At 38.0% G+C, this 15,576-nt stretch overlaps 1 protein-coding gene across 1 annotated transcript in view; it reads left to right on the forward strand.

The window, feature by feature from the left end:
* The window catches only part of IPO9 (importin 9), a 56,327-nt gene that overhangs the window by 26,957 nt on the left and 13,794 nt on the right, over positions 1-15,576 (forward strand). The window contains exons 7-14 of the mRNA XM_030302125.2: positions 201-320; positions 435-535; positions 734-792; positions 1,374-1,525; positions 2,583-2,681; positions 3,570-3,676; positions 4,040-4,179; positions 6,609-6,768. Of these exons, the coding sequence (XP_030157985.1) occupies positions 201-320; positions 435-535; positions 734-792; positions 1,374-1,525; positions 2,583-2,681; positions 3,570-3,676; positions 4,040-4,179; positions 6,609-6,768 (938 nt within the window). The remainder of the gene's footprint in view (positions 1-200; positions 321-434; positions 536-733; positions 793-1,373; positions 1,526-2,582; positions 2,682-3,569; positions 3,677-4,039; positions 4,180-6,608; positions 6,769-15,576) is intronic.

Here is a 15,576-nt window from a genome sequence, read left to right on the forward strand (position 1 = left end):
AGGCCGTGGTGAGGAACTGCAGGTGTTAGAGAAGGAAATATGAAATCTTGGGTAGCACTTCCAGTGACTTGATAGCTGTACTTTTCTGATTGGAACCTGAGCCCAGAGAAATCTTTCGATGCCTCAGATCTTGGTGTTTGATATGTGCATTGAAGCCATTGATTTATAAGTATGTTCAATATTGACTGGTTTGTTACCAGGGTGCAGCCAAAGTTCTGATCTTTCCTGTGGTGCAGCAGTTCACAGAGGCCTTTGTTCAGGCCCTCCAGATACCAGATGGCCCCACATCTGACAGTGGGTTTAAGATGGAAGTCCTAAAGGTAAATATTTACTACCGTTGAGGTACTTGGAGTTTTAGAGGATGGTCTGAAATCATTGGTTTTTCTCCTCCATCACTCGTAACTCTCAGGTCTTTTTTCTCTGTAATTTCTCAGGCAGTGACAGCCCTGGTGAAAAACTTCCCAAAGCACATGGTGTCCTCCATGCAACAGATTCTGCCTATTGTCTGGAACACCCTAACTGAGAGTGCAGCTTTATATCCTTTTCAGAAAGCTTGAGGGACCTGCTACCACCTGTAGTCGGGAATCTAGCACTGGGTCTTGCATTCATATGACTCCACTTTTTTAAATGACTTTTTTAAAGTATCTGCTCTTAGTGTTGGAATGTGTAACATTCTCTTGTAGAATATATGTAAAGCAGACTCCAAATTCTATTTCTTTACTCTTCATCATACTTATGTGAGGACAGAAGTAAATTACACAGAAGAAGTAGAAGATCCTGTGGATTCTGATGGTATGTAGTTTATCTGATCTTAACAGATACACCACTCGGTGAGGAAAGGGCTCTAGGAAAGGAAAAAAGCCAGAGACAGATAATAGCGGTAACGTAGAGGCTTCACTCTCGTAAGTTAAGTTTTCTAGTTGAGTTTCCTTTCAGTGTATTAGATGTGGGGAAATGAGACATTGAAAATCTTTAATCTGTTCCTCAAAGGCATTTGCATAAATCTCATAAAATAGAATTTCTGATTTAGAAGAGATACCTTAAAGGCCATCTAATCCAGCCTACTTCTTTGTGGCAGATGATATTTTCATTTCTGTTTTAATATTTTTTAAGTGTTTCAAATCAAAAATAGACACGCTGGAAGATATATTCAGTGTTTCTGATTCTTTTGCTTAAGAAACCAAAGAATCTTTGATATTCTCGAAGTTCCTTTCTTTGACTCCTTAGCGTCTCTCTTTGTTCCCTTGGGAATAAAAATTAGCAAGGACTGTAAATATTCATTAATTTACCAAGATAATGTAGCTCATTTCCAGCATACATGCTGTCCTTTTGTTTGCTTGTCATTAAAATCTTCTCTTGTGTATTTCCTGTAGGTGAAGTCCTGGGCTTTGAAAATCTCGTCTTTAGCATTTTTGAGTTTGTCCATGCTCTCCTAGAAAATAGCAAATTCAAAAGCACTGTTAAGAAAGCCTTGCCTGAGTTGATTTACTATATAATCCTGTACATGCAAATCACTGAGGAACAGGTAAATGATATTTGGGAGACAGTTACCAGCTTCTTTTTAGAAAGTGCAACTTGAATGTGAGATCTAGGTCAAGTGAACAGTTATATTTCTAAAAATAGACACTAGAAGAATAACTTCATGTGAAGTTCTAGGAAAGCTTTTTTTTTTTTTTAATATTTCTGCAAGAGAGAGAGAGAGAGAGAGAGAGAGAGAGAGTGCATGCAGGTGCACATGCAAGCAGGGGAGGGGCAGAGAGAGAAAGAATCCCAAGCAGGCTCTGCACTGCCAGCACAGAGCCCAATGTGGGCCTCAAACTCACAAACCGTAAGATCATGATCTGAGCCGAAGTCAGATGCTCAACTGACTGAGCCACCCAGGTGCCCCTCTAGGAAATCTCTGCATTCTGTGATTTTATTAACTCCTATATTAGATAATTGGACTTTGAGAATACTTTTACTTTTGCTTCCATACTACCACTAACCAAAGACCCTGGTTTCTGGAAGAATCTATTCCTTTTCTATAAATACTGACATATAGAGATCATTAGCCTGGTTGTTGGGTCAGTAGACTAGAAAGGAGCATTAAAAAAATAAGATAATGCCTCTCTTATATAAATAGCACAAGAATCGACAAAATTTTCACATTAAATATTCCATCAGACCTAATATAGTCAAATATATTCAAAGTTGATCTATCAGAAAGTGAAAGCTGGTTAAAAGTAGCAGAGAACTAGTAATCAGCTCAGTGTCTACTAGAGAGCAGTAACTTTTGTTACTTGCCTTGGTAAAGGATTTACTTCTCTACATCAAAGAGAAAAGACTGAGGCTAGAGTTCCGTTCAAGATAAAAACAAAAGAGGGTGCCTGGCTGGCTCAGTCATTGGAGCATGTGACACTTGGTCTCGCGGTTGTGAGTTCAAGCCCTACGTTGTATGTAGAGATTGCTTAAAAATAAAATCTTTAAAAAATAATAATAAATGAAAACAAAAGGTTGAAATCTTCTGGGTGTGTGGATGAAAAAAGGGAACATATGAACCAGATTGGCAACCTCACAAAGACCTAACTGCATCATCCTTTCAGATTAAAGTATGGACAGCCAACCCCCAACAGTTTGTTGAAGATGAAGATGATGATACTTTCTCCTACACTGTTAGGATTGCAGCTCAAGACCTATTGCTTGTAAGTGGGTTCCCTTGATACTTGAACCAGAATATCCTAACCAATCACTTGAACGTTCCCTCTTCTTTGTAGACAACTAACCCAAGTTGAGCAGTGTTATTGAGTGACTTTATCTTAGACTTCTTTGAGGATAATAAAAGAGCTTCTCAAATGAAGTTTGAGACTCTGGAATTCCAAAGTCATTCCTGCTGGTTTTGGTTTACAAGTAAATATTAGATGTAAAAATTGTGCAGAGGATAAAGTGTTCTAATAAGGGTAATTGAATCAGGAACATTCAGTTTAATTCACTCTTAAGCCAGAATCTGTAGCATAAACCAGATGTTGGCAAACATTTTTAAGAAATTAGATTACTGAGAGATGAACATCCAAACAAACATCTGCTGTTTTCTTTGGCTCTCACTAGTGCATAGAATTGTCTCTGGGTGGAAGTTGTGTGAAGAAACTGCCTCTTGTGTTCTGTTGGGTGAGAGGTTCTCATTATTAGCGAACTCACTTCTCATTAACCTTTAGTATTTCTAAGGCACCTATGAAAGATCACAACTAAGTTTCAGTTCGTAGATTAGCCTTTTATTTCTACAGTCAAGCTCCCAGAATAAATAAGCTTCATTCGAAGCTGAATTAATCATTGCTCACTTATACTCTGCTCAATATAGCCAGAGAGCTTTACATTTTGTTAGCTTTACAAGCCTAGGCACTGCAGAAATACTACTTTAATTCCATTAAAGACCCTGAACTAATAAGGGTTATATTTTTAATATGCCTAATTGGGACTGGGCATGTGTGTGTGAATGAGCGTGAACCATTGAGTTTGCAATTAAATTTGCAGTTTGCAATTAAGATGGGTTTAATTGCACAGATAGGTTTATTAGCCCTCCCCTCTCTCCCTAGGCTGTGGCCACTGATTTCCAGAATGAGAGTGCAGCGGCCCTGGCTGCTGCAGCCACCCGGCACTTACAAGAGGCTGAGCAAACCAAAAACAGCGGCACCGAACACTGGTAAGAGTGAGCAACTGATACTTAACTTAGGGACATGTTCTGGGCATCAGATCTGAGGCAGATCCTTGCTTTGAATCATGTGTTTTAAAGCCATCCTCCCAACCTTAAAATAATTGGTTAAGATGCTTTTATTGTACCCCTTGATTCCGAAAGCCTTGAAGGGAAGGACCTTTACTTTGTTTTTAATTAGAAAAATCTGTTATTAAATTTCCCTGTTTTCAGCTGTAGGTTTAGATTAGAAGGGTAGATAAATGTCCCTTTTGGGTCAGATTGTGCTGGACTACCCATTCATGTTTCTACTTCCTTCAGATGTCTTTTTGGCAGTGTAGTTTGTTTTACCAGGCTATGGTATCACTTTTGCAGGTGGAAGATACATGAGGCATGCATGCTTGCCCTTGGCTCGGTGAAGTCCATCATCACTGACAGTGTGAAGAATGGCAGGATCCATTTTGACATGCATGGGTTCCTGACCAATGTCATCCTTGCAGACCTCAACCTCTCAGGTACATTTTAGTACAATGCCAGGATTCACGCCTGTCATCAACTCAGTTATATTGTTCATTTGGATAGGTAGGCCAGATATTCATGTGTCCTTAGAGTGGAAAATTCTTTCCACCCTAGAGCTTGAACTCATCTAAACTTCTAACACAGCCTAGAGACCGTGGCTCAAGCTTTACCAACAAAGATACTAATATTGCCACATTCATAATTTTTCCACTCTGTTTACTTCCCTTCCAAATCTGTGCTCACATTTATGGATGGTTTTGGCATTTGAATAGGATGCAGATTTGGTTGCTGTACCTTGAGAACTTTGGCTTGAGTTCTGTCATTATTAAGTCCAAACTACCTTTAGACAGTTTATGTCAGTGTCATTCTTCCTGTTTGTTTCCTGTCTTTTTTCTCAAACTTTATTCTTGGCCAATATCCAGATAACTAGAATGTTCCCTTCTCATGTTCATGTTAGCTACTTGCCTTGAAAAAAAAAAAAAAGTAGGCTCTACTATATTAGATTTATTTCTCCAGCAATGTAGAGCAGTGATTAAGAATCATCATTTCTCTCTTTGCCATCTTCAGCTACATTGTTTCTGCCTATGCCATGCCTTATTCTGATCCTTAGAGACTTCCCCCATTACAAAAGGTCATCTTTGCTTTGTCCAAATACGTAAATCACGGGACATGTGGCATTGTTTGCTCTATTCTCAATCCGTTCACTTGCCTCTCACTCGTAGGCTAGCCGTTTGAGTAGCTGAAGCCATTTGAAAGCATTCTACTCTAACTCTAAATAGGTAATCTATTATAAGATATGTGTGGCATCACCTCCATTCTCTGAATCACAGAATTAAAGTGGTTGAACATCCAGAGCTCAGACCCATTGGGAATATCCTTTTTCACTCTATACTTAACTTACGCTGGTGAATATGTTTTCTTTTTTCATACTAGAATATAAGGTGTCTGAAAATAGAAATCATGTCTAATACATGTTTGTGTCCCTCAATGCTTTGCATATAATAGACATTTCATAATTATGTGTTGAATGAAAGTGTTCAAAGTTCTCAAATCCATCAACATATTTTTTATAGAATTTACCCTGGTAAAGAACCTTCAGAAATTCGTGGAGACTTGAGAATATTTACAATTGAGACAGTTGTCCTGCCTACAGTTAAAAACTTTTCTACACCAGCCATTCTCAAGCTTTCTGGTGTCAGGACCTCTTTGCTCTCTTAAAAATTATCAGTGGTCCGAAAGAGATTTTTGTGTGAATTTTCTGTGTCAATATTTAACATATTAAAAATTAAAACTGAGAAGTTTCTAAAACACAGGAATTGCAAGCATACATTTCATTAGCTGTCAGAGCTGTGGTGTCAGCACATCAGATGACCTCTGGAAAACTCCACTGTACACTTGAGAAGGAGTGAGAGTGAAAAAGATGGATAATGTCTTGATATCACTATGAAAGTTTTAACTTTTGGGACTCCCAAGAGTCCCTAGACCATACTTTGAGAGCTGCTACTCTGTATTACATAAATTAGTATGTATTTTAAATTATATGAATGGCACAGGTTGTTAGGTTCTGCTCAATAATTCTCATCAACTACATGTTTACAAGTAACTAAGTTAAGCCCTGTGACAAGCTGAGTAAGTATAGTCTCTGTCATCAGGCAGGTTATAGTAAGCGGGGGCAGGGGTGGGGGTGGGGGGGTAGTAGTCCTTACACTGGTGGCTGGAATATCCAACAAAATATGCTACATGTAAGAAAGCTAAAGACATAGGATTACAGCAGCACAGAGATAGTTAGGATTACTTTAGCCCAAGAAGTCAGTTCGGTTATGCAAGTAGCAGTGAATGTGTTGGCCTATATACAAAGCACAGAAATGGCAAAGTAAGATGTGAGTTGCTGGGAGGGGTGTATGGTTGAGTTTAGAAGGCATAAAGGGAAACCACAGGTAATGCTAGTCATTGACCTCAGGGGGTGTTGAATATAAGGCTTAACTAAAATGGTCTTTATTTGGTAGACTATGGAATTTATTGATAGATACTAAATAATGACAGAACTATGATTTACAATGTTCCAACGATGGTCCAAGAGTAGGAACAACTGGCAATGGAGAAGACATTTAGAGGACTAACTAGTAGTGCAGGTAAAGGATAATGAGAGCTAGGGATGGGAATGAGAGAGGTAAGTCTTTTTAGCCTAAGAATATTCAATATCTACTTTGCAAATAGTGCAAAGTGAAACTGGGAAAATGATTCTGTACCAAAGGTCATATATTTGCTTTTATCTTATAAGGTCATGCTTTTTCGTTAAGTAAGTTGTATATTTTATGTAGTATCCAGTTACTGTGACAAGTCGAGGATGGAGGTGAGAAGGAGAAAGGGCAAGTAACAGAACCTTTTTATTGTTCAACCCCTAATTGGTCTCTCTTCCTCCCAGTGTCTCCTTTTCTCTTGGGCCGGGCACTTTGGGCTGCCAGTCGGTTCACTGTTGCTATGTCTCCTGAATTGATCCAGCAGTTTCTACAGGCAACAGTTAGTGGTCTTCATGAGACACAACCCCCATCTGTTCGAATATCTGCTGTGAGAGCCATCTGGGGGTGAGTACACCACCTTAGGGTGTTATGCGCTACTTAAGAGAAAATTACTCAAAGTAGAAGTCCCAAACAGCATTTGACCAGTAGATTATGTTGCTTAGAAATTTCTGATGAAGATCTCCTACAAAATGGTGAGTGGAGAGGGAAAGAAACCATATCAGGAACGTGGCATCAAGAGATAAATAACATGCATAGGATTGCACATTAAAGAATTATAGAAGTAGGATTAGAGCCAGGTCATTTTGTTGATTGATTTCTCTGTATTTGAAGTTAAGTTTGGGATAACGTAGCCTAGAAACACTGCTTCTTTTTTCCCAATTTTACCTCTTTTTCACAGCCAGTATACTAGTTGCTCAGCTAGTCATTTATTTATATTCCTACCAAGATCAGATGGAGCATTGTTGCTTTAACAAACATATTAAAGTCCAAACTTAAAAGTCTCAGTTGAATCCTAAAAACTACCTAAAATCCTAAAAGTACAAAATTCATCTTCTACCTATCTGCGCTGTCTTCTTACCTTTTGAAGCAGAGATTGAGATGCTGTTCATTATATATGTCTTTAGAAAGCATTGAAGGGAAATGATGTAAGCCAGATAACTGAATAAGACGCCCTGCACTAGTGTCTCTCCCTCAACAATAACTTGGCATCTCATGGTGGACAACATGTCTTTGTGGGAGCTGTGAGACCCAGAGAGGAGACTGTGAAACCCCAGTGCCATCCAAAAACAAGGAGAGCTATTTTGAGAGGATGGGCCCACACCCCAGCAGCCGATACACTAACCCTGGCCCTGGCTGTAGCCTGAGACACAGCTCCATGCCCTTGAGGGCATGGCTACAGCCCCATTTGGCTTGGATTCTATCACCAGCACCACACACTAAGTACCCAGGAGAATCTTACCCAATTGTGTGTTGCATAATAGGAATACAGACCTCAATCCCAGATGTGGACCCTGAAGTAGCCCATGAACTGGCTCCACTCCCTTTCAGCTGTGGTCCTGGAGAACACAGATTTAGACAATCCACTCATGGATGAGGGAATCCCTCTGTGGAAGTTCAGGAGTCCAACAGAGGAATTCCAGCATACCACTGGGGCAGAAGAGTCCAAGATTGGACACTTTGAAGGGGTCAGTCAATAAAGACTGGAGGAAGTAACTGTTACTTCACTTGTGAAGACAGCAATACAAGAAAGACTTCAAGGAACATGAAAAATCAAAGAAACATGACACCACAAAAGGAACACAATAATTTTCTGGTAACTGACCCCAAAGATAGAAATCTATGATATACCTGATAAAGAATCCAAAAGAGCTATTTTAAGGAGCTCAGTGAGCTATAAGAAAACAGAAAAACAAATTGATGAAATCAGAAAAACAATACATAAACAAAATGAGAAGTTCAACAAAGACAGAAATCATGAAAAAGAACCAAGCAGAAATTCTGGACGTGAAGAATACGATGAATGAAAGAAAAAATGCAACAGAGACCATCAACAGCAGAACAACTCAAGCAGAGGAAAGAAAGAACCTGTAAGGTAGAAGACAAGACCTTGAAATTACCCACTCAAGGAGGGCAAAGAATAAAGAATGAAAAAGAATGAAGAAAACCTATGTGAACTTTGGGATACCATTAGGAGAAACAATCTGTGAATAAATTGGAGCCCCAGAAGGAGAGGTAGAAGGGGGCAGAAAGCTTATTTACAGAAATAATGTCTGAGGGACACCTGGGGTCACTCAACAGGTTAAACGTCAAACTCTTGATTTCAGCTTAGGTCATGATTTCATGGTTGTGAGATCAAGACCCACATTGGGCTCTGCACTGAGAATGGAGCCTGCTTGGGATTCTCTCTCTTCTTCTCTTTCTGTCTTTCTCCAAATAAATAAATAAACATTAAAAAAAAAGAAAGAAAAAGTGTCTGAGAACTTTCCAAATCTGAGGAGAAAGTATACATCCAAGTTCATGAAGCTAATATTTCACCCCCAAATTTCAGTTTAAAGTGATCTCCAATATACATTATAATAAAACTGTCTAAAATCAAGTGGATTTTAAAGTAGAAAGAGAAAAAAAATGTTCTCTCATACAAGGAAATCCCCGTAAGATTATCGGCTGATTTTGCAGTAGAAACCTCACAGGCCAGAAGAGAATGGGATGATATATTCAAAGTACTGAAAATAAAAACTGCCAACCAAGAATATGCGGCAAAGATGTTCTTCAGGAACAAAGACAAGATAAAGTGTCTCAAACAAAGCTGAAGAAATTCTTCACCACTAGACCTACCTTACAAGAAGTGCTGAAAGGAATTCTTTAAGCTGAAATGAAATTAGTAATATGAAATATACTACACACTGGTAAAAATACGTATATAATCAAATTCAGAATGCTCTAATACTGTAACCTGGTGGTGTGTTAAACACTTAACTCTAAAAGTTAAAGGACAAAATAAATAGCTAAGTAACTTGTTAGTGAATATACACTATAAAAAGTGAAATTGTGACATCAAAAACATGAGAGGGAATAAAGGGTAGAACTTTTGTATACAATCAGAATTACCATTGTGAAATAAATGGTTATATCTATAAATGTTTTCTGTAAGCCTTAGAATAACCACAAAGCAAAAATCTACAATAGACAACAGAATCAAAGCATTCCACTATGGGAAATCATAAATTCACAAAGGAAGACAGCAAGAGAGGAAGAAAGGAACAAGGAAACTACAGAAGAGGAAATAATAAAGTGGCATTAGTAAGTCTTTACTTATCAAAAATTACTTTCAATGTAAATGGATTTAAATCTCTAATCAAAAGTCCAGAGTAGCTGAATGGATTTTTAAAAAGACCCAATTTATATACTACCTACAAGAGACTCCCTTCAAGACACATATGCTCAAAGTGAGGGGATGGAAAAACTATTCCATGCAAATAGAAACCAAAAGAAAGCAAGGGTAGCTGTATTTTTATCAGATAAAATAGACTTTAGCTCAAAAGCTGTACAAGAGACCAAAAAATATTGTTAGGTAATGATAAATGAGTCAATTCATCAAGATATAACAAATATATGTACATTTGACATTGGAGCACCTAAATATATTAAGCAAATACTAACGTCTGAAAGGAGAAATAGGGACACCTGGGTGCCTCAGTCAGCTCAGGTCATGATCTCAGAGTCATGGGATCAAGCCCCACATTGAACCCTGTGTCAGGCTCCACACTGACAGCACGGAGCCTGCTTGGGGTGTTTTTCTCTCTATCTCCCTCTCTCCCTCTCTCTCTCCCTCTCTCTCTCCCTCTCCCTCTCTCCCTTTCTCCATCTCTCCCTCTCTCCCTCTCTCCCTCTCTTCACCTCTCCTCTCCTTCTCCCTCTTCCTGCCTCTCCCTCTCCCTCTGCCCCTCTTCCCTGCTAGCATGTGTATGTGCTCTCTCTCTTGCTCTTTCTCATAAAATTTTAAAAAAGAGGGGGGCGGGTGGGGAGAAACAGACAATAATATAGTAATCGTAGGGGACTTCAGTACCCCACTTTCAACAATGGATAAATCATCCAAACAAATCAGTAAGGAGATATTGGCCTTTATACTTTTGACTACAGGCACCTAATAGATATATACAGAGTGCTCTGTCCAACAGCAGCAGAATACACGTTCTTCTCAAGCATGCATGGAATATTCTCCAGGAAAAGTCATGTGTTAGGTCACAAAACAAGTCCTAGGAAAACTATCTTTTCCAATCACAGTGAAATGACACTAGAAATCAGTTACAGGAGGAAAACTGGAAAATTCACAAATACATGAAAAATAACCACACACTCTTAATCCATGGAAAGAAGAAATAGAAAAATAGAAAACTGTCTTGAAATAAACAAAAATGGAAATATAACATACCGAAACTTATGGGATGCAGCAAAATCAGTTTTAAGAGGGAAGTTTATAGAAGTAAACCTACATTAAGAATAAACAAACAAACAAAAAAATCTCAACCAAACTTTACATCTCAGGAACTAGAAAAAGAACAAACTAAGCTCAAAGTTAACCATAGGAAGATCAGAGCAAAAAATAGAGACCAGGGAAATAATAGAAAAGACCAACTAAACTGAGAGCTGTGTTTTCTAAAAAGACAAAACTGACCTACTCTAGCTAGACTAAAAAGAAATGAGAGGAGAATCAGCTATAAAATCAGAAATGAAAGAGGAGACATTACAACTGAATACCACAGAAATGAAACGGATCATAAAAGGCTACTATAAACAATTACATGCCAACAAACTAGACATCTGGAAGAAATGGAGAAATTCCTAGAAACCTATAGCTAACCAAGACTGAATCATGAAAAAATAAATAATCTGAACAGACCATTAACAAGTAAGTTATTGGATCAGTAATCAGAAACTTCCCATAAAAGAAAAACCAGGACCAGATGAATTCTACCAGACATTTAAAGAATTGATACCAATCCTTGCTCAGACTCTTCCAAAAAACTTAAAAGGAGGGAGCACTTCCAAACTCATTTTATGAAGCCAGCATTATTCTGATACCAAAACCAGACAAGGACAGAACAAGAAAACTACAGGCCAATGTCCCTGATGAATATAGATGCAAAAGTCCTCAGCAAAATACTAGGAAACCAAATTCAACAGTACATTTAAAGGATCACACGCTATGATCAAGTGGGATTCATCCCTGAGATGCAAGGATGGTTCGACATATATAAACCAATAAATGTGATATACCACTTAATAGAATGAAAGCTAAGAATCATATGATTATCTCAATAGATGTAGGAAAAGCATTTGATTAAATTCAATATCTATTCATGATAAAATCTTTCAACAGTGGGTATAGTAGGACCATACCTTAACACAATACAGGCCACTGTGACACATTCACAGCTAACATCATACTCAACAATGAAACTCTGGAATCTTTTCCTCTAAGATCAAGAATAAGACAAGGATGTCTGCTCTTACCATTCCTATTCAACATAGTACTGAAAGTTTTACCTAGAGCAGTTAGGAAAGAAAAGGGATCCAAATTGGAAAGGAAGATATAAAATTGTCTCTCTTTGCAGTTGTCATGATATTATAAATAGAAAACAGTAAAGACTCCACCAAAAAAACTGTTAGAACTGACAAATGAATTCAGGAAAATTATAGGACAAAATATGCAAAACTTGGTTGCATTTCTAATAATGAAAAACATTTTTTAAAACAATGCTATTTATAATTGCATCAAAAACAATAAAATATCAAAGAATAAATTTAACCAAGTAGGTGAAAGATTTATACCCTGAAAACTATATGACATTGAGTTGGGGCACCTGGCTGGCTCAGCTGGTTGAGCGTGTAACTCTTGATCTCAGGGTTGTAAGTTTGAGCCCCATGTATGGTGTAGAGATTACTTAAGAATAAAATCTTTTTTTAAAAAAGAAAACTATAGACATTGAAGAAGGAAATTGAAGAAAGCACAAATAAATGGAAAGGTAATTCCATGCTAATGCATTGGAAGAATTACTGTTAAAATGTTCACACTCCTCGGGTGTCTGAGGGGCTCAGTTAGTTAAGCATCTGACTCTTGACTTCAACACAGGTCATGATCTCATGGTTCATGAGATCAAGCCCTGCATCGAGTTCCGCAATGAGCGCGAAGCCCACTTAAGATTCTTCCTCGCCTTCTGCCCCCCACCCTGCACACGCACACTCTCTCAAAAAATAAAGTTCACACTCCCAAAAACAATCTACAGATTCAGTGCAGTCAAAATCCCAGGGACATTTTTCACAGAGATAAAACAAATAATCCTAAACTTTGTATGGAATCACAAAAGACCTCGAATGGTCAAAGCAATATTGAGGACGAACAACAAAACTAGAGGCATCACACTCCCTGATTTCAAACTAAATTACAAAATTGTAGTAGTCAAAACAGTATGGTATTGCCATAAAACAGATACATAGATCAGTGGAACAGAATGGAGAGTGGAGAAATAAACCCACACATATATAGTCTATTAATTTACAACAAAGGAGCCAAAAATACACAATAGGGAAAAATATAGTCTCTTCAATAAATGGTGTTGGGGAAACTGGACAGCCACATGCAAAAGAAAGAAACTGGACCCTTATACAGTACAACAAAGTAAATTCAGGTTAAAAAATTGAATGTAAGACCTAAAGCCATGAAACTCCTAAAAGAAAACATGGAAGTTAAGATCCTTGGATTGGTTTTGTCAGTGGTTTTTTGAATCTGACACCAAGAACAAAGGCAACAAAAGCAAAAATAAATAAGCGGGACTACATCAAACTAAAAAAGCTTTTGCACAGCAAAGGAAACCATCAACAAAATGAAAAGGCACCCTATAAAATGGGAGAAAATGTTTGTAAATCATATATATCTGATAGAGATTAATATTAAAAATATGTAAGGAACTCAATAGCAAATAAAACAATCCAGTTAAAAAATGGTGGAGAAACTGAATACACACTTTTCCAAAGAAGACATAAATGGCCGATAGGTAAATGAAAAGGTGCTCAACATCACTAATTATCAGGGAAACGCAAATCAAAACCACTATGAGATAACACTTCACACGTGTTAGAATGGCTGTCATCCAAAAGGGACAAGATAACTGGTGTTGATGAGGATGTGAATAGGGAACCCTTGTGTACTGTTGGTGGGAATGTATATTGATTGGTAAAGCAGTATATGAAAAACGTGGCGGTTCCTCAAAAAATTTAAATAGAACTCCCATATCATCTGACAGTCCCACTTTGGGGTGTATATCCGAAGAAAATGAAAGCAGGAGGGGCGCCTGGGTGTCTCAGTCGGTTAAGCGTACGACTTCAGCTCAGGTCATGATCTCGCAGTTCAGGAGTTTGAGGCCCGTGTCAGGCTCTGTGCTGACAACTCAGAACCTGGAGTCTGCTTTGGATACTGTGTCTCCCTCTCTCTCTGCCCCTCCCCCACTCGTTCTCTCTCTCTCTCTCTCTCTCTCTCTCTCTCTCGCTCTGTCTCTCAAAAATAAACATTTTTAAAAAAACTTTCTTAAATGAAAGCATCTGGAAGAGCTGGCACTTCCCTTGTTCACTGCTCATTATTTATACTAGCCAACATTATGGGAACAGCCTAAGTCTGTGTCAGCGGATGAAGGGATAAAGATGTGGTATACATATGCAACGGAATATTACTCAGCTCTGAGAAAGAAAGAAATTCTACCATTTGCAACAACAATAATGGACCTTGAAGGCATCGTGCGAAGTGAAATAGAGAAAGACAAATACTGCATGGTATCACTTATATGCGGAACCTAAAAATTAGAAAATAGTAGAAAGTGGTTTCTGGGAGGTGGGGGAAATAGGAAGAGGTTGATAAAAGGGTACACTCTATAAGGTGAACAAGATCCGAGGATCTAAAATAAAATGTGATTATAGTCGATAACACTGTGTTGTATAATTGAAATTTGCCAAGAGAATAAAAACTAAATTATCTCGCCAAAAAAAAAAAGATATATGAGGTGTTGATGTGTTAACAAACTAGATGAGGGGAAACCTTTCCCAGTGTATGTATATATTAGATCACCACAGTGTACCCTTTAAATAACTTATAATGTTACATGGCAATTGTACCTCAATAAAACTGAAAAAAATTAAGTTAAAAAATTTATTTGTTTATATTACTTTTATAGTCAGAAAATTATGTGAAGAGGGGCGCCTGGGTGGCTCAGTCAGTTGAGCCTCCGACTTCTGCTCAGGTCATGATCTCACGGTCTGTGAGTTTGAGCCCCACGTCGGGCTCTGTGCTGACAGCTCAGAACCTGGAGCCTGCTTCAGATTCTTTGTTTCCCTCTCTCTCTGACCCTCCCCTGCTCACGCTCTGTCTCTCTCTGTCTCTCAATAATAAATTTAAAAAAAAAATTTTTTTTTTTTTTTAAAGAAAATTATGTGAAGAAAACTTTCAAAAAAATAATGTTCAACTCTCTAACTACATGGGCAGCAATTTGCTTGAAAGGTAAAGCAGAGCTCTCTGGAAAGGTGACAAAATTTTGAACACCAGAAAAATGGACACTCATACATGTTTATAAAATTTTATATGATCTATCAAGGGCTGGATCTCTTGACGCCATCTCTGGATCACAGGTTAAAAATTGTCTTATGAAGGGATCTTGGCTATTCTTACCTTCACAGCCAAGATTCTCCAGTTGGTCATTTCCCTATTCAGCTTCCCAACCAGTTACAATCTGGCTTATGTCCTTATGACATCACTGAAACTGTTCTTTCTAATTCACTAGCAACCTTTTAATGGTCATCGTACCACCTTTGCTTTTCTTCTTTTGCCCTGGTTTTAATTTATTCTTCTGTGTCATAACCTATGTAATCATTGCAAACTACCTGAAATCATTTCTGAAACAAGGTATCGATCAATAAATACTTCTACTTGTGTCATATTTCCCATATCATAGCTAATGCCAGCCTTTCTCCAGAGCTCTAAAGTAACATATCCTCTACTTAATTAATACCGTGGTAGATATCTTATATAAGTATCTTAAAATTAACACATCCACTCCTGAGGTTACTACTGACCGCCTCCAAGCCTGCCCTACATGTATTCTCTGTTTTAGTAAAAGAAATTGGTACTTTTTTTTTTCTTTAAGAATCAATACCTTTAAATCTTAAGGAGATCTTGTATTTCCTGTTTTAGTAAAAGTGGAGATCCCAGATCTCTGCCTTTTAGATCTTGGTTCCTTAGGTTTTCATTTCTTCTACTGCTACTACCTTAGCTTGTATTCTCAACTTCTTGTGCCTGAAGTGCTGCAGTAGGTTCCTAACTGATGT

Source organism: Lynx canadensis, chromosome F1 (assembly GCF_007474595.2).
Source record: "Lynx canadensis isolate LIC74 chromosome F1, mLynCan4.pri.v2, whole genome shotgun sequence".
NCBI classification, from domain to species: domain Eukaryota; kingdom Metazoa; phylum Chordata; class Mammalia; order Carnivora; family Felidae; genus Lynx; species Lynx canadensis.